The 25,681-nt window shown below is 39.7% G+C and overlaps 1 protein-coding gene across 1 annotated transcript; it reads left to right on the forward strand.

Annotated features, from left to right (window-relative positions):
- Window positions 1-332: 332 nt before the first annotated feature.
- Window positions 333-23,112, forward strand: LOC133795677 (stemmadenine O-acetyltransferase-like). The gene is made up of 3 exons (XM_062233135.1): window positions 333-356; window positions 21,318-21,740; window positions 22,078-23,112. The coding sequence occupies exons 1-3, from the start codon at window positions 333-335 to the stop codon at window positions 23,014-23,016; spliced, it is 1,386 nt and encodes a 461-aa protein (XP_062089119.1). The 3' UTR covers window positions 23,017-23,112.
- The last annotated feature ends 2,569 nt before the right edge of the window (window positions 23,113-25,681 follow it).

Here is a 25,681-nt window from a genome sequence, read left to right on the forward strand (position 1 = left end):
CCTAATTTGGTTTTAAAGTAATAGCAATGAATTATTTGAACTTCTTAACAAATTCTCAAAATTTCTATACTTTAGGTACTTACATGAGTCTCTAGAGCAATCGTCAATGAAGGTGACAAAATACTCATTACCACCCGTCCCTTGAACATTCATTTGTCCCCAGACATCTAAATATACTAGCCCTAATGGTTCTTTGGCCCTTTCTCCTGTCACAAAGAATGTGCACTTTGTCATTTTTCCCTCGAGACTAGATTTGCAAACGGTAGGTCACCCTAGGTGAGTTCCCTCAAAGGCAGAACCTTTGTTAGTCTTTGAATCCTATCATAGCAAATATGACCAAAGCGAAGATTCCGAAGGTACGTCATTTCTAACATTATTGACATTTTGTCGTTTAACTGTCCTAAATTTAGCTATCTTAAACAACTCATTATTTAATACATAGGGTTCGTATGGTTGCAATAGGTATAGCCCGTTTTCCATACATTCACCCCACAATTCACATCTATTTAAAGAAATATGATTTTATTACTTGTGAAAGTAACTACAAATTGTTGTTGATGTAATAAGGAAAACTGAAATTAAAATTTCCACTGAAAATAAGAATAAAATGAACATTGACTTAAAACAATAGATTTATTTCCAAAATTCATTCAAGCTTATCATTTTGCCTTGTCTAATACGAACAAACCTTGTCTGATTCCAAGCTTTAGCTTTTCATCCGTCACGACTTTCCTAGTGCTAAAAAGTTGTAAAAAAAGTATATGCATGCTTAGTAGATCATGATCCAACAATCTAAAACCAAAAAATCATCCTCTAAAATCACATGCATCCAAGACAAATATTTCATTATCTTGAGTTCCATATGCCTTGAGTACTGGACTATCTTGTCCCAATTTCTAGTATACTTCTTGTTCTTTTTGTTTGAATTTCTTCCTCATTTGCCCTTCGAAGAAGAAGCTTAAGGAAGCTTCTCCTTGAGCATGTTTGGTAGTATTAGCCTTCTTTCCTTTGCTTGGTCCACTATCAACAATCCTCCTTGAAGGAATCGGTGATCGTTACATAGGAAAAATAGGAATATCTTTGATTATCACGAACTTGATGTTGTCCATAATCAACACTATGTTGATGTTGGACAAACATTTCACGAGGTTCTCGTCATTGAGTAACATTTTAGAGAATATAGAGAGTATGGGGTGGGAAGCCTAGAACTACGATTATCAACTAAGTAGAAATTAACGCATTGCTTGACAAACATTTATTCATCAAATTTTTAGAAATAACATAACATACAAAATGTTTTGAGATAAGAAAAATACTAAAACACTTATCTTCTATTTCTTAGGTACTTTAACTAGCCATGAGCCCACGTGTCCCGTTAGGCGAGAGTCACAAATATTCACTTAGTTAAATAGAGAAACATCTCAATTAATAAAACGTCCTAGATTTTTATTAACTACCTATCCATCTGATCAAAGTAACGAAAACCCATGTGTAACGCCCTAAACTCCAGGGACCGTTACGGTGTGCCTTGTAAACAGTGTTAAACTCACTAATCGAGTCATTTGGCCAAAATCGTGTAACTAAGTATGATTAGTGGTTTAGGGATTAAAAATTTTGGTTAAGATATAACGTTTCACTAGAACGTTTATTGTATACATTAGGATCCAAAAAATATAACTTAAAGGTCTATTACAGGAAAATATTTACAACAGGCCGATCTAAGCGGCAAAATAGGGTTTAACCCTAGTTCCTCTTTCAACCCTCGGTCGTGGTGGTCGAGCAGCCGCATATGTACACGTCGTCACTTAAGCTCTCCAACTCAAGGATGGTCCAGCTTTCTTTTGCCTTTACCTGCACCACATAGCACCCGTGAGCCGAAGCCCAGCAAGAAAACTCAACATGCTCATGAACAGTAATAACATGTCATCGAATCATAATGTGCATGCCTAGCAATAATAGCTTCCGTCATGCATGCAAATAAGTTCAAATAAATGATTATGGGGTCCTGCATCTGAATAGAAGACTAATGAGTCATTCTCTGAGGACTTGCATCTTGGATAGATGACTAATAAGTCGATCTCAGAGTGGGTGACTAATGAGTCACACCCTGTATAGGTGACTTATGAGTCACACTCTATATAGATGACTAATAAGTCATACCCTGTGTAGATGACTAATGAGTCCTTCTCTGTCTAGGTGACTAATGAGTCACACTCTGTATAGGTGACTTATAAACCACACTCTGTATAGATGACTAATAAGTCTATCTCTATGTGGATGACTAATGAGTCATACCCTGTATAGGTGACTAATGAGTCACACTCTGTATTGGTGACTAATAAGTCACACTCGGTATATATGACTAATAAGTCAATCTCTGTGTGGATGACTAATGAGTCATACCCTGTATAGGTGACTAATGAGTCACACTCTGGAGGTCCCATACTCTCCTAGCCATGTGACATGTAGGTCACCTTAGCCTTTCTGGCTCTGACTCTAATTAACTAGCCCTTAGACTAGACAAGCGCTTTTAATTTTCATCGAACTTGAGGTCGGTCCGGCATTAATGCTCATTTGAGTCATTCAATGCAGATTTCGATTAAATCTAATCTTTGTTGGCTTGCGTTGAGCATGCAAAGCCGTTCCTGACTTATAAGTGAGCACTGTGTGACCAGTGCCCAGTACCACTGCCGAACTTGACTAATGAGTCACAGCTTCACAGTTGATACTGACACCATTGCCAATCCTTGACTAATAAGTCAGTGCTTTCTCATTTAGGTAATACAAGCAGACATATATCATATGTCAAATATTCAGATATAAGGCATTTAGCATGCTCATTCAATAATCGAAAGCATAATTATAATCATGCACGATTACAGAGACTCAAGCTCTGATCAATCTTATAATCAATATTCATAGCATGCCCTAATCACATGATTCTCGTGCATCACATGCATCACATTTAATCACTTAACAAGCCTCAACAATAACCATGCATGTCACATTTAGCCATCCAACATGCATCAAGAAAAAACATGCATGTCATATATACACAGGGTGCAGTTTTCTTACCTCTGATTCAAGCGAGAATGAATAAAAGAACGACCCTTGAGAACGATCTAACTTTTAGCCCTTTAGCGGTCACCTAGTCATAACCAACTATGGGACACCATCAATAAAATGAATAACAAAGGTTCCTAAACCAAGATCTATCCTTCGAGACATCAATCCCCACTAATTCGGGTAGTAGGAACAATCCCGAGGCCTAAAACCGAGTTGCCGAGGTCAAAACACTCAAACGGGCTCAAAACCAACCAAGGGTTGTGGCCCTAGAACCTTGAGCCGTGGCCCCCAGCCACTCCAGGAGCAAGGGCCGCAGCGCCCCACACCCAGGGCCACGGCGCCCAGCACGGCCAAAACCTCCCCAGCTGCTTCTTCGAGCTAGGGCCGCGGTGCCCAAGAACAGGGCTGCGGCCCCCAACCCAGAACCATTCACAAACGCGGTTTCCATCATCCCAAACCCTCCAAAAACATACCTAAACACTTCCAAATCCACAAATCAAAGTTCCCAAGCTTCCCAATGATCCAAAACCATCAAATCCCGAGGCTCAAACGAACCAAAAACTCAACGATTCACAAAGTCCAATTCTAAGCTTAAAAACTTAAAACTTAAAACTTGAATTACCTTCAATTGAGTTGTTTCCAACTAAATCCTTCGGATAATAAGCTTCTAATCTTCCCTAGGATCGCTATGCCTCGATCCTCACCTGAATCCAACTCCTAGAACTCGAGATTTCTTTGAAAATGCTTCGAACGGTAAAATGAACTATTGGGAGGAGAAAGAGATTTCTAACGTACGGTTTTATCTGACAAGCTACTTCAAGCTTAAGTAACCTCAAATAAAACCTAGTGCTCGGGGTCCCAAAAACACCCCTGGGGACATTATAGTCAAAACTCCCAGAATTTCCTCATGATCTCAATAACTCCCAATTTATCATCAAATAACATCCTCATAACTCAATATCCCAATAAAAGACCCCGTTATGAAAAAACCGCTAATTTATAATATAAGACCGTCTCATGCTGAATAGCTTGAATATATCTCCATAATAATGGGATCTCATTCACAAATCACAATATGCACCCAAATATACAAATATGCCCTCAACGGGCCAAATTACCAAAACACCTTAATAATTAAATGTGAACCCACATGCATGCATATAACATCATATTATAATATAATTCACATAAACATGCATATTATCAGTTAATGGCATAATTAAAAAATTATGGCCCTCCCGGCCTACTAATCCAGCCATTAAACCGCATTAGGGATTTCGGGGAATTACACCATGTATCCCGGTAAGCGAGAGTCACAAATATTTCTTACTTTATGAGTTTGACCTACGGTTTCGATTATTATAGACATAATTCTTATAGTCACTGTAGGGATGAGTCTATAGAAGGTCCGTCTATAACCATTTATCCTAAGAAACTTAACCATGGTAAGAAATCCAGTGAACACCTTCTTGTACGCCCTGATTTTCCCACGGGCTGATTAGCGAGTTGAGATACGGCCTAATCATGGCTACCACGTGGACATCCCCAAGACCGGAGCTGCCTTCATAATATCCTGCCTCCTTAGCTCAAGGTAACCTAAGGGTTTGCCTCGAGATTACTTAAGGACTGGCCTGGGCTCTAAGGACCACAGGTCGAGGGAAGCATCCAGCTCGTTGTACGAGCTAGAGGTGGAGGCTATGACTTTTTATAAAGTCAATCACGCAAGATAAACGTGCATATATCAGACATCACGTGTCTGATATACCCCTGACTTCTCAGGCACGCATCAGGAACGTGCGTATTCAGACACCCACGATTGGGTTGGGCCGTGCGGCCCATTATCCTCTTACCTATTGATTTGACCACACTTATGTGTCAGGTTTAGGAATTAATCATGAATGTCACAGAGTTGACATGATAGGTAAGGTCACGGGATGACCTTCTTACCAACTCCCTGATGCCTTCTCTTATATATATGGGGACCCTGGGAGTTATAGGGGGTTGGACTCGATATTGTAAGAAATACCATGTAATCAAATACCCAGTATATAGCAATAATACTGACTAGTGGAGTAGAAGGATTTTAACCTTTGAACCACTTAAAAAAACGTATTCTGATTCACCATTTCATTTCTAAGATCATTTATCTATTTCAGTTCAACCTAAGCACTAATCCCTTTCTCTTCTTTTCTTAATTACTTGTTGGCGAAGAACCGCGTCAACAGTTTGGTGCTTTCATTGAGAGCAAGTTCGATTAGTGCTATCACAAACATCCAACTATGGTGACTACTCGATCCAGGCATGGTAACGAGACAGAACAACATGATGGGCAGGAGGCTCATCATATTGCCATCCCTGGTGAAAAAATTCCTGAAGTCCAACAACGGCCAGGCAAATAGCCGGCGGGCTAAGACGACATTGGAAGTTCGGCGCCCCGGCCGCCTAATCCGAACCCATGTTATTACACTGCGGTGGAAATGGAGAATGCTCAGCTGAGGAGCCAGCTAGCAATAGCTAATCAGCAGATCAAGGATGTGCTGGCCCGACTGCCCCCTTTCACAACCGACGTTAACGTCGGAGAGAGGCAAGGCGAGGCTCCTAAGTCTCGCTGGGGTAATCGGTCCAGGCATAGCCGCTCGGACAGACTTCCGACAGCCAACTCCACTCCCTCGTCGCACCATCGAGAGGCAAACTTCGAAGGAATGCCTAGAGCCGAACAACAACAGTACAACCGTTCGGTCAGAACATCGACTCCTAGCTCCCAACCAGCCTCGAGCGCGCCTAGGAAAACTCGGGGAAATTCCAGAAGGAGGTCCGGGGAGGGCTTGCAGCGTCAGCCCATCCCCAATAGTCATCCCGCGCCTTGTCCAGATCGCCAGGCGCGGGACCCGCAGGTTGGCAGGGCTGAAAGGCCCCCACCTAATTTGATCCATCCTGACGGAACTAGGATTGCCTCTTCGGTCAGGCATCCTCCGTCGCCAATCAGATATCCATCTCCTCCTCGGCCCGTCCGAGATGTTCCAGCCTATGGAAGTAGCAGGAGAAATCCGCCATCATCCAGACCTTCCCGACGTAGCAAGGCGCTAAGGGAAAGCCCAGATCCTCACCACCAAAGGCGGACTTCGAGCCTATCTAACAGGAGCTACTGGACCGGCAGTCGCCGAAGTGACCTTTCTGGCGGAGACCTGCGTTAGCGTTTGAGCTTGGCACAAAGTCCACAAGCTACCCAAGGGGGCGACCTGCGAGATCGCCTTAACTCTCATAGAGGGGAGCCAGCAGGAGGATACAGCCATGCTCGCTCAGGGGGGGCCCTGTCGAAGTATGTAACGGAGGGAATGCCCCAAATAACCTATCTCAAGATAGGAGGGGCAATAACCCACCAAATATGTACAATGGATCCGGAGCTGTTGAACAGCCCCGGAATAACCAAGGACATCAGGACCAAACCCTCGAGCGCTTGGCCCAGATGGAGGAGCTGATGAGGAAGCTTCTATCGGAGAAAGAAAAAGATGAATATGATTCAGGGGACGAGATGGAGCTCTTCGCCCCCAGCATAGCAGCAACGACTTACCCACCTGGTTTCCGTATGCCGCACCTGTCTAAGTTCAATGGAGACGGAGATCCGTCGGATCATCTGGGGATTTTCAACACCCTGATGATGGCCCACAACATTGGCCCCGAGCTGAGGTGTTTAATCTTTCCTTCCACTCTGACTGGACTAGCTAGGTAGTGGTTCAAGCAAGGAAAAAGACAGTCAATCAGCTCTTGGAAAACTTTCTCGGCTGATTTCAAAAGGGCATTCCGAGCCTCCCAGGCTGCCCGCGTTCAGGCCGACTCTCTGGCTAACGTGAGGCAGCAGCCCGGCGAAACTCTGAAGGCCTACCTGAGCAGATTTGCAAACGTCGCTGCTCGGGCCAGAGACACGGATGATAGCTCCAAGCTCATGGCCATGAGAACCACAATCCTCGTCGGAGGGGAACTCTGGAAAGATATACAAAGAAATGGAGTCAGCTCGGTTAACGAATTCCTCAACAAGGCCCAGGAATGGATCAACTTGGAGGAAGCCGAAGCCTCAGCTGCAGGAACCAGCCAGGTTCCTGATCAGCCCACTGGAGTGGGGATGGAGGTCATGGAAGCGACCCAAAATGTCACACAGAACAACCAGCTCGGTGGAGGCAAAAGAAAGGGAAATGGAGAAAACAGCCAGCATGGCCCAAAGAAGAATAAGTACGCAGACAAGTTCAAGCCTGTCTACTCGACTTGTACAGATCTCACCCAGTCTAGGGAGAATATCTTCCTAGCTAACTCTACTCGCCTCCCCTGGAAGAGGCCGGAGCCATTGAAGCACCAAAAGGGGAAGAGAGACACCTCCAAGTTTTTCCGTTTTCACAACGATGTTGGCCACAATACTGATGATTGTAGGCATTTGAAAGATGAGATCAAGACCCTCATCCAAGCCGGCCCCTTGGCCCAGTACGCGCGGAACAGGGTTCCAGCAAGTCGACCTGCTCTAGAAGTCCCGGCCAGTCAGCCCGGGTCTCGGGTAGATCAGGATGTCCCTCCTCCCGTGATAGGAAGGGAGATATCCACCATCTCTGGAGGTCTGCATATGGCTGGCACGAGCAGGGGTGCCCGGAAGAGGTACGTGAACGAACTTAAGGCGCACAATGGAGAAGAGTTCGTCCCGGAGCAACGCCTGCCAAAGCAACAACGATTGGAGATGCAACCGATCATTTTTACAGAAGAAGATGCGAGCCATGTCCAGTTCCCGCACAATGACCCTCTGGTCGTAGCATTTCAGCTCGCTAATCGGAGGGTTAGGAGGGTGCTGATCGACAATGGGAGCTCGGTGAACCTCCTATTCCGGTCCACTTTAGAGAAGATGGGTTTGACTGTCGCCGAGCTGAAGGCGACCTCCATGATGCTATATGGTTTTTTGGGAGAAGGATCAGCGACTATAGGGACCATCGAGCTGGTGATCACCCTGGGGGAAGGATCTCGAATAGTCTCCAAACTCCTTGAGTTCGTGGTCATCGACTGCTCCGCTGCATACAACGCGATTTTGGGAAGGCCTACGCTCAAAGCTTTTGAGGCCGTCACTTCCATCCGCCACCTCGCGATGAAATTCCCTACTTCCACGGGAATATGCATTGTCCGTGGCGATTAGCTCGCTGCCAAGGAATTCTACAGCATTTCCATGAGGGGAAAATCGAAACCCGGGCAGCTGGCAATGGCCATCCAAAGTGGTGAAGAGGAATCTCGGGACCCCTTGTCTGGTCCTGAGATTAAAAAACCTTAAAGCGCCGAAGGGGAAAATATTGTCTTAAGTGAGGATATTGACCCCCGAATAGGCGAGGACAGGTCCGAGTTCCAAACTATTGAGGAGCTCGAGGAAATAAACATTCATCCGCAGAACCCATCACGGATGGTCAAGCTCGGAAAAAACCTCTGCAGCAAGAGAAAGGCAGAGCTGATTAGATTTCTGCGGGATAACCTAGATGTGTTCGCGTGGTCACACGAGGATATGGTGGGAATCAGCCCGAGTGTCATCATGCACACACTTCATCTGGATAAAAGCGTTCCTGCAAAGTCCCAGAAGCAGAGACGCCTAGGAACAACCCGGGCTGAAGCCTTAGAGGAAGAAGTAGCCCGGCTAAAAAAATGCTGCTTTATCCGTGAAGCCAAGTTTCCGATTTGGGTCGCCAACCCCGTGCTGGTCCCGAAGCCCAACGGGAAATGGCAGACCTGCATCGACTTTTTCGACCTGAATAAAGCATGCCTCAAGGATTATTTTCCATTGCCAAGGATTGACCAGTTGGTCGATGCCACGGCGGGGCACGAGCTCATGTCCTTTATGGACGCGTACTCAGGTTACAATCAGATCGCTATGAATCCGGCGGACCAGGAGCACACCAGTTTCATGACCCCGACTAACGTTTATTGTTACAAGGTCATGCCCTTCGGGCTGAAGAACGCCGGAGCTACGTATCAAAGGTTAGTGAATAGAATGTTCGCAGACCAGATCGGAAAAAACATGGAAGTGTACGTCGATGACATGCTGGTCAAGTCAAAGGCTACTGATAACCATGTTTCCGACCTGGAGGAATGCTTCAAAATACTACGGGAGTATGGCATGAGGCTAAATCCACAGAAGTGCACTTTCAGAGTCGCATCGGGAAAATTCCTGGGTTTCATCGTCAATACCCGAGGAATCGAGACGAACCCCGACAAGATCAGATCATTGCTCGAGCTTCCCTCCCCCAGGTCACGCAAAGATGTCCAAGGCCTGACAGGAAGGGTGGCAGCCCTCAATCAGTTTATTTCCAAGTCCACCGATAAGTGTTTACCATTCTACAACCTGCTCCGAGGAAATAAGAAGTTCAAATGGACAGAAGAGTGCGAAAGCGCTTTCCTCGACCTGAAGGCACATCTGGCCGAGCCACCCGTACTATCCAAACCAAAAGCAGGAGAGCCTCTTTTTCTCTACCTGGCCGTCACGGAAGATGCAGCCAGTGCCGTATTGGTCCTGGAAGAAGACTGGATTCAGAAGCCAGTCTACAACATAAGCAAGAGACTTCTCGGAGCTGAATCCCGGTACCCGTTGATGGAGAAATTGGCATTCTGCCTTATTACAGCCTCGCGAAAGCTCAGGCCGTACTTCCAGTCCCACTCAATACACGTCATGACCGATCAGCCTTTAAGGCAGGTTTTGCAAAAATCTGAAGCATCGGGACGCTTGTTAAAGTGGGCAATCGAACTCAGCCAGTTCGAGATTCTGTACACTCCGCAAACTGCTATAAAGAGTCAGGCCCTGGCCGATTTTGTAGCCGAGTGCACGGGGTTCCCGGAGGATCCTGCAGAAGACTCACCCCAGATCGCCTCGGCCCAGGCATCGTGGAGGATATTCGTAGATGGTTCATCCAACGAGAACGGCTCCGGGGCTGGAATCATTTTGATATCCCCTGAAGGACATAGATTCCACTTGGCGCTGAGGTTCGGATTCAAGGCCTCCAACAACGAGGCCGAATACGAACCTTTGTTGGCCGGGCTGAGGATAGCCCAAGAGCTGAAGGCAACCTCCGTACAGTGCTTCACTGACTCCCAGCTCGTGGTAAACCAGGTTCTGGGCGAATATCAAGCACGGGGACCCAAGATGGCTGCCTATCTAGCAAAGGTAAAGGTTGAGTTGTTCGCGTTTGGGTGAGGCTCGATCGAGCAGATACCTCGGGAGCAGAACGCTAATGCCGACGCTCTCGCCAAGCTCGCCACCTCCGGGGAAACGGAGACCTTGGGGTTAGTGCCAGTAGAATTCTTGGAGAAACCAAGTATAGAAGAAGTCAGGACGGAGGTCGAGATGATCGACGCCAGGCCTACCTGGATGACCCCCATCCTTGAGTATCTCACCGAGGGAAAGCTACCTGAAGGAATTAATGATGCACAGCGAGTGCTGTATCAAAATCCCAGGTATACGATAGTAGACGGGGTATTATACCGACGTGGGCACTCCCTACCCCTCCTACGATGTGTTCTTCCAGGCGAAGCAAAGGCCATCCTGCAGGAAGTGCATGAGGGTTTTTGCGGAGATCACACTAGGGGGCAAAGCTTGGCCTTAAAGGTCCTGAGGCAAGGTTATTACTGGCCAACTCTATCCAAAGACTCGATCTCATACGTGAAGAAGTGTGACAAGCGCCAGTGATTCGCCACAGTTGCCCGAGCTCCCCCAGTCGAGCTGAAGATGATCTCTTCCCCATGGCCATTCGCAGTTTGGGGGATCGACTTGGTTGGCGCCCTCCCTACTGGAAAAGGCAGGGTCCGTTATGCCGTGGTGGCCATAGACTACTTTACGAAGTGGGCTGAGGTAGAACCTTTGGCAACGATAACTTCCAAAAAAGTCCTTGACTTCGTGGTTAAGAACATTATCTGCCGATTCGGGCTGCCCAAGAAGATTGTTTCCGACAATGGGGCTCAGTTCGACAACGACCTGTTCATCGAGTTTTGTGAAAGGTACGGAATTGTGAAAAGTTTCACCTCCGTGGCCTATCCTCAAGCGAATGGCCAGGTCGAGGCTGTCAACAAGACGTTAAAGGCGAGCCTCAAGAAGAGACTAGACAAAGCAAAGGGGGTCTGGCCAGAACAGCTCCCCCAGGTTCTCTGGGTCATACCGGACCTCACATCGGACTCCTACAGGTCATACTATCTAGCAAAGGTAAAGGTTGAGCCATGCCCAGTGAAGACTCCAGCACGCCCACCGGGCTCCTGGTTTCGATGACCCTGAGCTCCTTCTCGTTGAACTTGTATATGTGGCTGACGGCGTAGTTCGCCGACTCATACACCGTCCCCCGGAAGGCCTTTGGAATCTTCTCCAGGTCCTGGGGATCAATCGGGATGCGCACCTCGGAGGTTGAAATTGTCGAAGTCCCGAATTCCACCTTTGTGTCCTGGACGAGGGTCGGAGCTCGCGGAGGGGGTGAGGGCAGGCTGCTCCCCCCTGCAGCAGGAGGAACAATTCCCACGACCTGAGCAGCAGGGGGCTGCTCTTTCTCCTTTGCAGGAGACTTGGTCGGGGTCTCGACGATTTTTTTGAAAGTCTGGGGCTTCTTCATTTTGGGCCCAGAGGCCCCGGCTGAGGGATTCCCCCCAGCGAACGCAGCTCGCAGACTCCCTTCGGGCTGAGACATCTCTTTTGTCAAAACAAAGGTATGGTTAGTACACAAGTTAGCAGCCATTCAAAAACAAAGGGGGAAAAGGAGAAATTCAAGTATATATATATATATACTAAAAGGGATCCTACCCCCCGAGCTAGAAGAAGAACCTATGGTTATGACCATCGGCCCAGGAGCTCCTGCGGGAGAATCTAAGTCGATTATTTCCCGAGCTGGCGCTAGTTCTGGATCCGACTCTGGTTCCAGGCTAGATTCTTCTACATATTGCCTAAGTCCCGGAGCTACGGCACCCCTCCGGAGTGATGGCCATGACCGAAGGTTGGTCCCACACTCCTCAAATAGGATTGACCTAATGGCTAGGGTGTTATCTATGACTACGGTACCCCTAGGGCGGCTATCTTGGTAATCCAGCACGAGCTGGTCGACACAGTGAAGCAGGGTTGTATCCAGGTCCGGATCACTTCGGTGACGTTGGAAGGTCTGTCTGGGATTGAACCTAGCTAGCCGGGGGTCGGCAATGGCCCTATCTAAATTCCTAAACATATAAGGGTTACCTTGGCCAGAAGGACCCGCAGCTGCTCCGGACCGGATCCTCTACTCGTCCGTTCTCTGGGCGACCTCCAACGCCCGCTTCCTGTTCCTCACGAGGGGAGTCTCATCCTCCTCAACCTCCTCCACGATGGTGGGCCTAGAATCGTGAGCTGGGGGAAGCGTCTGGATCCTCCTCAACTTCAAAGTCTGATTTGGGAAGATTAGCTTACAGGCCACCATCGTCTCATCTGTCACGAGCACACGGTAATATTTTTCACTGGGGGGCAAGCCCGCCAGTGTCTCGTACTGGGCCCCGAGGGTCACAGATTTCTTTGTCCTCGTGAAGATAGCTGCATAATAAATCTAAGTCAGAAAAGGATACAGGAGGAGCTAAATGGTACTTAACTTACGAGCTAAGGTTGAAAAGCACTTACGAGGACGATTGAAGGAGTGGAGCTCGCAGTTTCGGAACCCCGTCGACATAAAGAATTGATCTTTGAAGTCGTTGGGGTGGCTAGGCAGCTCGATGACCGCAGCCGTGTTGGGGAACCGGGTTAAGTAATAAAACCCGTCGCCTCGCCCCCGCTGCTCCGGGCTGGTATTGAGGCAGAAGAAGTACAAAATATTCGCAGGAGTGGGGACCTCCCACACTTGTTTCAAGAATAAATATCTTAACCCCGCCAAAAGCCGATAAGAGTTGGGGGGGAGCTGGAATGGGGCCAACCTCACGTAATTGAGGAAGTCAGCGAAATATTGATCCAACGGGAGGAAGGCCCCGCCTTAAAATGCTCGTCGCTCCAGGCCGAGAATGCCTCGTCAAGCGGCGCGCAGCTCCGCTCGCCTTCTAAGGGAGGTCGGGAAATCACGGATGCTCTCCCCAACCCGATGTTATGGGAGAGGAATATTTTGTTGACCTTCGCCTGGTCGGTAATCTTTGAGATGATCCTCTCCGCCTCAAAGAACGCGTCAGGGGCCACCTCGAGCTCCTGTTCCACCGCTGGCCCAAAGTTGGGGATCGGGGATTCGGCCATCACCTCCTTTCCTTTGTCTTGACGGGAGGACGAGCTTCCTACATGCTTCTTGGGAGCATTCTTCTTTGGTCCCATCTGGTCGCCTAGCAAACAAAAAGAAGAAATTTTAGAAAAAGGCGACCTAAGGTGGAAGAGAATCTGAATGTGTTTCTTTGACACGAGCTGAGGTAAGCCCAACCCGTGGAGAGTGAGACCACATGGTTCTAAGAACACACGCCTGTGCTCCCAACAAATCCCCAATTACTCGGAATTCGTGTGTCAGGAGGGTCAGGATAGAATTTGCCTTGGAAGGAAAGTTTCAGTGGGCAAGAAAGGCAAAACCGACTGTGAAGCGTGTCCCCTAAGCTACCCGGTTTTGCACCCAAAAATACTGAATACTCTAAACCAGCATACCAAAATTCCTACCCAGAAATCTTTCCCAGAAAATGCATCCTGTAAACCATGCTCCTAAACGGTGTTCTACTACAAAGATACCCTAACCTAAAAGGCTTTAACCCTTCATTCCCGCAAAACCCAGCAAACCCTTGCATGCGGCTAAAGTAAATATTTACCTAAGCTACAGTAAAATATAATTTCAAAACATGCACAGTCAAGAGACTTACAGAGTGTTTGGCTGGGAAGTGGATGAAAGTATCGCCTAGGTTGGGGCTTCGTCAAAGCAATTGGTTCCAAGGCTTCGAAGGAGTCTTTGCGCCTGAACTTCTTGAGCGTTAGGAATGGCGGTCGGGAAGAAGAGGGTTTTTTCTCTGGAAGATGAAGAGAGATGAAGAAAATTTCTGAAAAATATTCAAATGAGCGGGTGGCCCGTGCGTAAGGTGGCCACCCCTTTTTATATGCGTGGAGGGTCACGTGAAGAGGGCCGTTGGATTGCCCTGATGTGGGATCCAAGGCCCTCCACTCGAAAGAAGAAACAGCGGCTGGGTATAGGCTAGGCCATTAAATGCGGTTCTCGGAAGATGCACCGTCACCAACCACGATGTTCCACGTATTCGGCGCCTGCATAGAATGTGGAATATGAAGAGTTCATGGGGAAGCCTAAAATCCCCTACTGTGGCCCTACACGACGTCGTGTACCACGAGCAGAGGCTTGAGGGGCAGATGTATGCCCTGATTTTCCCACGGGCTGATTAGCGACCTGAGATACGGCCTAATCATGGCTACCACGTGGACATCCCCAAGACCGGAGCTGCCTTCATAAGATCCTGCCTCCTTAGCTCGAGGTAACCTAAGGGTTCGCCTCGAGATTGCTTAAGGACTGAGCCTGGGCTATGAGGACCACAGGTCGAGGGAAGCATCCAGCTCGTTGTACGAGCTGGAGGTGGAGGCTATGACTTTTTATAAAGTCAATCACGCAAGATAAACGTGCATATATCAGACATCACGTGTCTGATATACCCCTTACTTCTCGGGCATGCATCAGGAACGTGCGTATTCAGACACCCACGATTGGGTTGGGCCGTGCGGCCCATTATCCCCTTACCTATTGATTTGACCACACTGATGTGTCAGGTTTAGGAATTAATCATGAATGTCACAGAGTTGACATGATAGGTAAGAATGTCACGGGATGACCTTCTTACCAACTCCCTGGTGCCTTCTCTTATATATATGGGGACCCTGGGAGTTATAGGGGGTTGGACTCGATATTGTAAGAAATACCCTGTAATCAAATACCCAATATATATCAATAATACTGACTAGTGGAGTAGAATGATTTTAACCTTTGAACCACTTAAAAAAACGTATTCTGAGTCACCATTTCATTTCTAAGATCATTTATCTATTTCGGTTCAACCTAAGCACTAATCCATTTCTCTTCTTTTCTTAATTACCTGTTGGCGAAGAACCGCGTCAACACTTCCGTAGGGAGACGAAATCAAAGCGCCATGAGGCCCCGCTAAACTCTGACCTTGTTAAATCAACGGTGGAGATCGAATTCATATTTTAAAAAACTCATTATTAAATATTTTAGTATTTTATTCATTTTAAAATTATCAACTTAGGTGTGCCAAATTATTAAAATAATTAAGAAACCATAGTTTTTAATTTTCCCATTAATTATAAATTTACTATTGAAAATTAATCCAAAAATTATAATTAATTTATTTCTAATCAATTATTAGGTCCAACGAAATTTTTTAACCTAATACAATTAAGTCCAACTTAGGTAAATAGGCCTTAACAATTTGAGCTTGCACAAAGGAAAGTTGAGTTCAGTATGGTGTACCCACTCCTAAGACTTCCTTACTTCCACACAAAGCCCCAAAAGACAGGAATTTGAACATTCGTTTTATTAATTGTTATTCAATTGATTAAGACAAATCTAATCATGCAAATCAAATGAGCCTTCACAAGTGGAACCACCCACAAGTGAGGAATTTAAATTTTACATGTTCAATTGGGCCCAAATAAAACTTATCAAAATTATGAATTGTTTTATTTAATTTTTATCCATTATCTAAAATAATGGGTCATCACTATAAGCCCATTATCTAAGCACAAATTTGCAAAAATGACATTTACAATGATGCATGACATGTTAATTAATTGGATGGGTATTGCATCCAATCTATTTGACATGTTACTAATTTATGCAATTACACATTTATTACCAAAATACATTAATAAATCAATTTCATGAAATCAATCCATTAATTAATCACAATTAATTTTTAATTCAATTAATCTTAAAATCTTAATTGAATAAAAAATTAATTCCATTGTTCCCATGTAAAAAAATATGTTCTCTTTTTAGAAAAAAAAATCACCAAAAAAATATTTACTTGCACGAAAATATACCATTTATTAAGGAATTTTAAAGATACAAATTCAAAATAATTTTTTTTAATTACCTCACTTATAAAAAAAATTATGTTACCAAATATAATATATATATGTATACTAGTTACAAAAAAATATATATAAACATGCAACCAACACATTCCTTTTTATTTAACACTTTATATATAACTTAAATATACATTAATATATATACATTAATATATATACATTATATATATATATATTCATAGGCTAATTAAAAATACACAAAAAAAAAATTGTGCAATTTTCTAACTTTGATTTCATGTACATAGTTTATGGGTTTTATACAAAACACACACACACACACACACACAAACAATATTCTTTTAGCATTCACACATACATAAAACTTAAACATGCAAATAATTATGCTACAATCCAATTAACCTATCTAACATGTCAAAAAAATCACATACATGTATATAAACATATAAACTAGCAACCTGTCTCTGATGCCAGGTGTAGGATTTCATTTATATAAGTCTATATGCATGCTCCCTATTGCACAAAATATAATAGAAAATATAAATACATGCATAGAAATGATTTTCATACAGAGATTCGTAAATACAATAATACAACCATTAAAGTACTTACGAGATGCGTAGCGAAACAATGACTACACCCTTTGGATTTCTTAATCTTTTGTCCTTGTTGAATGCTATGTATCGCAAGGAATCCAAACCGTAAAGTTAATTACAAAAATAAGTACTCTATCATTTAACACTTGAACCAAGCTACAAGTAAATCATCGTTTCACTTCTTAAACAGAAGCTATAGATTTCATGTCTATGATAAATACTCCCACTCAATTATACTACCAAATCTCCAATATGTAAGTATGAGCTAGTCCGTATAGTAAGCTTGTAACAAACAAATTAAAAGACTTGAATAATACAATTAATAGAATATTAATCACTCAGAATTTAGATTGAATTGACCTATGGTCAACGTTGTGATATGATTAGATTAGATAATAACGATACTTACTTATCTTATCAATAATCAATATTGGTTCAGTCCAATGTAACAAAATACATCCGATCTTATCTACTTGGTTAATGTCTTGGATAAGACTTCACACCCTGAATGTGTAAGTAGATCATATCGTAGATTACCATATCAATGAAAATCGAATGCATTGACTTAATCTTAGGACTCGTTCTTTTGAACATATAATTACAATTATAATCCACTGTGACCTATTCATTATCATTGTAATTATTTATAAGTTCATGATTTTATAAATGTTTGTATTATTCCAATAATCATGTAATAAAACAAGCAAGCAACACAATTGTCAAATTAAATGATTTCTACTTCTTTTATTGACAATATAAAATTGTGTTACATGTCTGACATGGTTTTATAAGGGCATCAAACCCAACAAGAGCCAATTTAGCAAGGGTATGAGCTACCCATTTGGTCTCTCTACGACTATGATTAATGGTCTATTTGAAACATTTTACAAAATACTAGGTTCAAAAAATAATTTTTCAAAACACAAGGTACAAACGGTATAAACCTTGTTTTCTTTTGTTCTAACAATATTTTTATAAATTTTTTTATTTTAGCAATTTTATATAAAATAACCACATTAATATATAGTTTTTTGTTTGTTTGAAATGTTTGATGTAGAGTTCACTATACACTATAATATTATTTTCAAATTATAATTTATCAAATACATATTAGTTTCATGCTTTAGGAAAAAAAATAAAATGAGAAATAATTAAAAACATAGAAAGTAAGAGCTTTGCATAACTTAAGTTACATATTTGTAATTATATTATGACTGAATTATACCATGATCACTATAATTAGAATTTCAGTTACACTGACTAGTTATAATATATATATAATTATATGTGTATATTATATAATATAACATTTTTGTTGATGAGCGTTTTAATAGTGTCTTATCATAAATATAATTATTTTTAAGATATGTTAAATAAATATAATATTTTTATTGATATATTTTTAGTATGTGTAAATTTATTTTAACAAAATAAAATAAAATAAGTATGACATCTATTTTGGTATTTAATATTTAACATCATTTTAATCATATACTTTACTCAATACTCTGAGACAACTTTTTCAACTTACAAGACTTTCAAATCTATAAGGGATATTTACAGTGAAAGTACCTAAATTATTGTGTTTGTAGAACTTAAGTGCCGAAGTTATTTTTTTGGTGGCGAAAATACCTTCCGTCCATGTTTTGGTGTTGTTTAGTGCATCTGTTTATTTCGCTGTTAAGTCCGCCACCATGTCGTGAAATTTACTTATAACTTTGGTACTTTCGCCGCAAATATCTCTGAAATTTGGTACTTTCGCTAGAAATATCCCTTTAATTAGGTAATTTCACAACAAATATCCATTTAATTGGGTACTTTCGCCTACGTGTTACAATCGAACTTAACGGTGAGAATTGACGGTTATACTAAACTGCACCAAAACATGGACGGAAGGTAATTCCGCCGTTAAAAAAATAACTTGGGTACTTAAGTGCTACAAACACAATAAATTGGGTACTTTCACCGCAAATATCCAAATCTATAATATACAAATTACTCAGTAGATTTTCCCCATAGCACAGCTGCAACTAATTTTCCTACAACACAGTTATACCAAACTGACCCTAAATCAAATATTATATTTTCTTTAAATTACTCATTAGCACAAACAACTTCCTTGCAATAAGTTAATTAATAGAAATAGCAATTAATTAATAATTTCATGGGAAGTTTACAAAAATACCTAAGACTTAAACAAAAAAAATACTAAAAGTATGCAATTTGAAAAAAAAATTACAAAAATATGAAGGGGATAATCGTAAATACGAAGTTTTTTTTGGACAAATAACAATTCTCCCCCTGAACCATAGTCCTTGTAGAGTTTGCTATTTTTTTTCCCTTGAACTATTTTTTTGGCAAAAATGTCCCCTAAACTCTGGAAATCATTACAAACATGCCTCTTTTGTTACATTATGTTCATTTTTTTTAAGGAGTTTTCTATATAGCCACATGCATAAATACAGTACAAGGGTCTATATAACTAACTAAAGTTAGTTGAAATCGAGCTTATTGACGTTAAACATACAAAAATTAGATCAAATAATACATATATATATTCAAAGTTTGTATGTATTTTCCTGTTAGAACTGACGAATCCCACCATATTAACACAACATCAGTGCTACATGAACAAACTATTTAAAAAAAATGAAAGAAATGCAATATAAGAAGCACATTTACAATAATTGTCATAGTTCAGCGGAAATTTTTGCCACAAAAAAAGTTCAGGGGACAAAACTCTACACATGCCATTGTTCAGAGGGAGAATTTTCTATTTACTTTTTTTTTTGTAAACAAAGTTTACAAATATGTGACAATTTTGGAACTAAAGTTTACAAGTTTGTAACTACATATATTACAATTTTATAAATAATATTTAAAGACTAAATAGAAAATTGTAACAAGTAGTAATAAAATTGCTCCAAATTATTATATGTATTTTTGTAATTTTTTAAAATTTCATATTTTTCATTTTTTTAAAAAATTTATAGTATTATGTGTAATTTTTCATAATTTTATTTATGTTTCTACCTCTCTTTGAAATTTTGATATGATTTATTTGTCATAATATTTTTAATATGATTTATGTCTCTTCGGATTAATTCTTTTTTGTTATAATGGATGTGGCATCCAACATTACTATTTATGTCGTAGGTACTTAATAGTAGGAATTTAAAAAAAAAAAAAAAATTCTAATAGTTTTGTTATGTATTGTACCAAAAATTGGCAGTAATCAATACATTGTTTATTTTTTGGGAATACATTATTATTTTGCTAACAATATTATCAATACATAAAGAAGTTACGGTATAGGTAGACCATGCCATTTATTACGAGGAAGGAAAAGGACATTAGTATTGGATGACAGCTCTGCATTATTAGCTTTCACCAGAAAACTGAACCCAATATTTATGCTGACCTAATTTAAAAAATAAAATAACTATAACAGTAAATAAAATTTGGAAAGATTGCTGGCTTGCATTAAATTTCACCAAAAGTTGTACCATTATTTATGCGAATCTAAATAAAGAATAAAAAAATCGTTAAAATTAGGAATATTTGAAGTTAAGGTATTTTTTTTTTCTTTTACATTTAAAGTACCAAAATTTTCTTTCAAAAAAAAAAATAAAACATAACGGGGAAAGTCCAAAAATATATATTTATTTTGGTACCAATTGTTAAGTCTGATTTTTGACCAATTAATTCATATTTTGGTACTTGCACCATCAAAAGAACAAATTTTGGTATTTATCTGTAAGTAATAAATACAAAATTTAGGTATTTTAGCCGTATATAAATGCAAAGTTTAAATATTTTAGCCACATTTCGCTTATTTATTTTTTAGAAGACAAAAATAATTTTAAGAGAATTGATATTAATTTTTATTTAATAGCACTTTTTATTTTAATTTAATTAAACTATATTTTAAATATATTTTTTCCTTTTCTAATTATGTTTTATATTTCAAAATATATTTTAATTACACTATGAAACATAATGATTCTATGAAAAAATAATAGAAAAAAAACAAATAATATAGTCATGTTTTAAACCCTCAATTTTTACTACAACTATCTTTGTTGGATGTCGTTTTGAGCGTAATCAAGAATCATTTGTTTTTATTTTGGTTTTTCTATTTTTCAAATTCTATTCTAATTTAAAATCTAAAATATAGTTTAAAATATAAAATCTATATATTATCTGATTTTGAAATTAAAAATATATTATAAATCTATTTTAATTAAAATAAAAATGAATTTGTATTAAAAATAAAAATAAAAATAAATCCTAAACTTACTTTTGTCTTCTAAAAAATAAATAAGAGAAATTTACTGTTAAAGTATTTCAACTTTATATTTACTTACGCATAAATATCAAAACTTTGTTTATTTTGATTGTTAAAGTACCAAAACGTGACTGACCGACCCGTAGTTATTAATTGATAAAAAATCTAACATAATGGTTGGTGCTGAAATAAAAAAAAAAAAACATTTTATTACTTTCACCGCCAAATTTATTTTAGTACTTAAGTAGTGGAAATTTTATAAATATCTCTATTACATTATATATATATATATATATAGTAAGAGCTAGCTTAAAGGCATTTTGTATTTTACTAGAAAGTGGTTAACATGGAGGTCACCATATTTTCTCGAGAAAGAATCAGACCATCTAGTTCATTGATTGGCCACATGAAACCCAAAAAGCTTTGTCTTTTTGATCAGCTCACTCCAATTACTTACCCTGAAGTAGCCCTTTTTTACTCCATTAATGATCGAAACTTCGATCTTAACAAAACCCTAATCAAGTTGAAGAAATCTTTGTCTGAAACCCTCACTTTGTTTTACCCCTTCTCCGGAAAAGCCAAGAACAATCTGCACATCGAGGATTACGACAACGGCGTTCCTTACTCGGAAGCCAAAGTTAACTGTCGTATGTCCGCCTATTTTCAGCTTCGAGAAACTGAGTCACTCAACAAGTTCGTTTCTATTCATCCCTTTAGCAAAGAAAATGACACCTCAGGTCCTCAGCTTGCGATTCAGGTAATTAAGACATACGTAGTGTTAAATTGATTACCTAATATATAAATTCTCTAATTTTTATAATAATTAGATTAACACTTCTTTCATTAGATTACTCATATTCATATAGTACACTACATAGCATATCTCTTTTTTTTTTTTTTTTTTGTAAGATAAATAGCATAATTTTTTTGTAATTGTAAATAATTAGCTAGTGTGACCTAGTTATCGTCCAACTAATTTTCATTTAAGATGTTGGCTATATATATATTCTGTATATATTTGTATATTCTATCTATTATTGCAATAATGAGAGTAGTCTTCCTTATTGGTAGCTCTAAAGTTAAAAGTTTTACAGGTGAACGTGTTCACTTGTGGTGGAATAGCCCTAGGAGTTTCCGTATGCCACAAACAGTCCGACGGAGCCTCTTTGAGCTACTTACTCAAGTCATGGGCTGCTCTCTTCACCGACTCACCGGAAAAAGTAATTCAGCCTGAACTATCCAAAGCGGCGTCGTTTTTTCCGCCACGAACGGAGTTGCCCTCCAACTGTTTAGCACTCATGGACCAGTTATGGTTCAAGAAGAGCAACTACGTTACCAAGAGATTCTACTTCGACAGCAAAGCTATATCCACGTTGAAAGCCTTAGCTAAAAGCGAAAGAGTCCCATCTCCGACGAGAAACGACGCCGTCAGCTGCTTCATATGGAAACACGCCATGGAGGCTTCTTGGGCCATATCGGGCTCGCCGAGGACATCCATCGCGGCCCACGCCGTCAACATGAGGCCCAGAATGAAAGATCCTCGGTCGCTGGAAAATTGCACCGGGAACCTCTTCTGGTGGGCCTCCATAGTAGTGAACCCGGCCCAGAAGGATGATCTCGAGCTGAGTCAACTGGTGGCGTTGACAAAAGAAATGGTGGCAGAGTTCGACGGCGAGTACTTGGACACCCTGGTTGGAGAAGCCGGGTTCGAGCCGGTTTCGGAGTTTGTGGAGCAGCTGGAGATGATGATATCAATGGAATCTGAAAAGCCAGACATCTTCGCCTTTACTAACTGGAAAGACATCTTCAACGACGTGGATTTCGGGTGGGGGAGCCCGGTTTGGGTCGCGGCCCATGGAAAAGTCGGGTCGGAGTTTAGAAATCTGATTGTTTTGATCGACTCACAAGGGAGTAATGTTAAGGAGATCGAAGCTTTTGTGACGTTGGAAGATCAGCAAATGGCTGTTTTGGAGAGTGATTCAAAGTTCTTGGCGTTCGCTGGGAATAGTAACAATATTAGTTCATGCCTGTAATAATGACGTACGTTACCTTAATTTGTCAGGGCAATTATGTAATAATATTCCTAGTGTATTGGCATCTTTGACTTAAATTGTTCCTTTCCTTGACTATTTTGGCTTTGGAGTCGTGAGCACCACTCATCCTCTGTGCAGAAAGCTTGTCCCCTACCGTGCCCACCAATCATTGAGAAAGTTTGTTCGGTTTAATATTTAGAATTATACATTTGGAATCACTTGTTTTTGACAAATATGCGTAAGCAAGTAGTATCTCGAGTTAATAAATATAATTTTATTAATAAGAAGAAATTAAGTAATTAAATTTAAATTTAGAATTTATATAATTAAGAGTAATTTGATAAAATTAATAAAATTTTATAAATTAAATTTGAGTTTAGGATATCAAATATATACAGTTTACTAAATGAATATTATTGTAAACACAATATACCAAAACGATATTTTACAAAAACACATAATATCAAATGATCTCTTACTTAAAAATATGAAGCCTCTCATATACAGAAATAAAAACTGAACTAGATAAAGTATTTTTTTAAAAAAAATAGTTATAAATTTTGATTGTTACAATAAATAAAATAAAAAGAAACCAACACACCCAATAAATTAAGCATGATTTTTTTTTCTTATAGTTTTTAGTTGGAAAATAATGAAGATTATATAAAAGACAAAAAAATTTGAAACCCAACTTTATAAACCTACCAAGATCTAGCCTCTGCAAAACCTGGAAATCCTACCAACAAAATATGTCGGAGAAGAGGGAACTATTCAAGATTCTACTAAGCCTGAGCATGTCCAACCCGAAGGCAGAGCTCCGGCCAAGAGGAAGGGAAGCACTATCCCGATCCTAGTTTGGGAGAAGAAAGGAAGAGAGAAACTAGTGTCGGCTGAGAGTTGCAAACGTTTTCTAATGATGATAATACTTATAATACATTAATGATTCTTTTTTGCTTAAGTTTTTCCCCCTAAGTAGGCTTTCTATGTGATAGATTAATGTTTTTTTCTTCCACCTGAGCGGTTTATTTTTTTAAATTATTATATATACAAGTTTTTATGATTTTATATAACTTACATAATTAGTTTTTTTTTTATAAAATAGATTAATGCTTTCTTTTTGTCAAGTTTTTTTTTCGTATAAAAGGTTTGTTAAAAATTTAGTTTATATACAAGTTTTTATAAACTGTTCAAGACGAATAAAAATTACGTGCCCTATTATTTCCTATCACTTCCTTGTCTTTTCAATAAATAATTGTCACGTTGCTTTGTTTTAAAAACCAAACATAATGTTGCGGAAAATTATGGCAATTGTTTGTTGGAGGTTGGGGAAGTGATAGGAAATAATGGGATAGTTGATTTTTAGGTGATTTTTATTCGTTCAAGACAAGTCAAAGGGCATGTCGGTAATGTTTTACATTTTAATGTTGTTAAGTTTTCGGTTTTCAAGAAAAGATTTTAATTTTTAATTTTTTATAAAAGCAAAGTTAAATGAAATGACACATGTCAGCCTAATAAATAAGTGGTGGACACGAAACGGGACAAGTTCTCTGGACAGAGGATATCGTTCCTGAACTTCCTGTACTATTTGAAGTTGAATATGTTTTATATACATTATAATTTAATTTACACATTATAATTTTTATTACTTATTTTAAAATTTATTAATTAAAAATTTTAATCACACTAGTTTTAAAATTACTTTGTAATACTTAATTTTTCTAAATCTATTGAAATTTCGGTAGCGTAATAGCTGTAATCTAGCCTATTTCAAAATTTAAAATCTGCATAAAAACATATAAATCAGTCCGTGAACATACATATATATTATAAACATATAATCATATTAATCTAACCTACCACAAAATTTAAAAATATAATTCACATTCACATTTATATACATATAAACATATTCGCAGACATTCACATTTATATACATATATCTAACCTATCATACATTTTTTTATAACATAACATTTGATTAAATTAAATTAAATTAACATAAAGCAAAATTAAAAATCACAAATATAATTAAATTAACAATACAAATATAAAATGAAAAACAACATTCAACACTATCTAAAATAAATATTTATCCAATTAAAAACATAATTTAACCATTAATCAATCACAAAATATTTTTTAAAAAAACAAAATATAATCAAATTAACAAACATACAAATCTGAAATGAAAAAATAAATTAACACTTTCTAGAATAACCAATTACACAATTTGAAAACATAAATTAACATTTTATCAATACATTAATCAATCACAAAAAAAAAAAAAAACCTAAGGGTTCGGGTTGGGGAGTTATCCAAAGGCAAGAGCTCGAGCTCAGACTCCAATGGAATCTGAAAAAAAAAAATCCCATTTATACCAAATACAACACATATATTAAAAAAACTACAATTTTAAGTGCACAATGGAGATAATATGGTATAGATTCATGAACCTCACGAAAAAATGACGAAAAAATGGGCTGGGGAGGTGTCCTGCGGCAGCGTGCGACGCTTTGAGGTGAAGAAATTTCCTCTGAAAGTTCAGAGACTTAGAGGAAATGGAGAAGAAAGACTCAGGTTGGGGGATATATCGAAGGGTTCTATAGGGGTAAAGAGTGTTGTCACTAAAACCAAGCTGCATTGTTTCAGTAAAGGAATTGGAACC

This window comes from Humulus lupulus, chromosome 8 (genome assembly GCF_963169125.1).
Source record: "Humulus lupulus chromosome 8, drHumLupu1.1, whole genome shotgun sequence".
In the NCBI taxonomy this organism is placed as follows: Eukaryota; Viridiplantae; Streptophyta; class Magnoliopsida; order Rosales; family Cannabaceae; genus Humulus; species Humulus lupulus.

What these genes read in the sequence shown, in the direction of transcription:
- LOC133795677 (XM_062233135.1), top strand. Translation starts at nt 333, where the DNA reads ATGACCAAAGCGAAGATTCCGAAG. An exon ending in CCAAAGCGAAGATTCCGAAG is followed by an intron (nt 357 to 21,317) that starts GTACGTCATTTC and finishes GTATTTTACTAG; the next exon opens with AAAGTGGTTAACATGGAGGT. An exon ending in GTCCTCAGCTTGCGATTCAG is followed by an intron (nt 21,741 to 22,077) that starts GTAATTAAGACA and finishes AAAGTTTTACAG; the next exon opens with GTGAACGTGTTCACTTGTGG.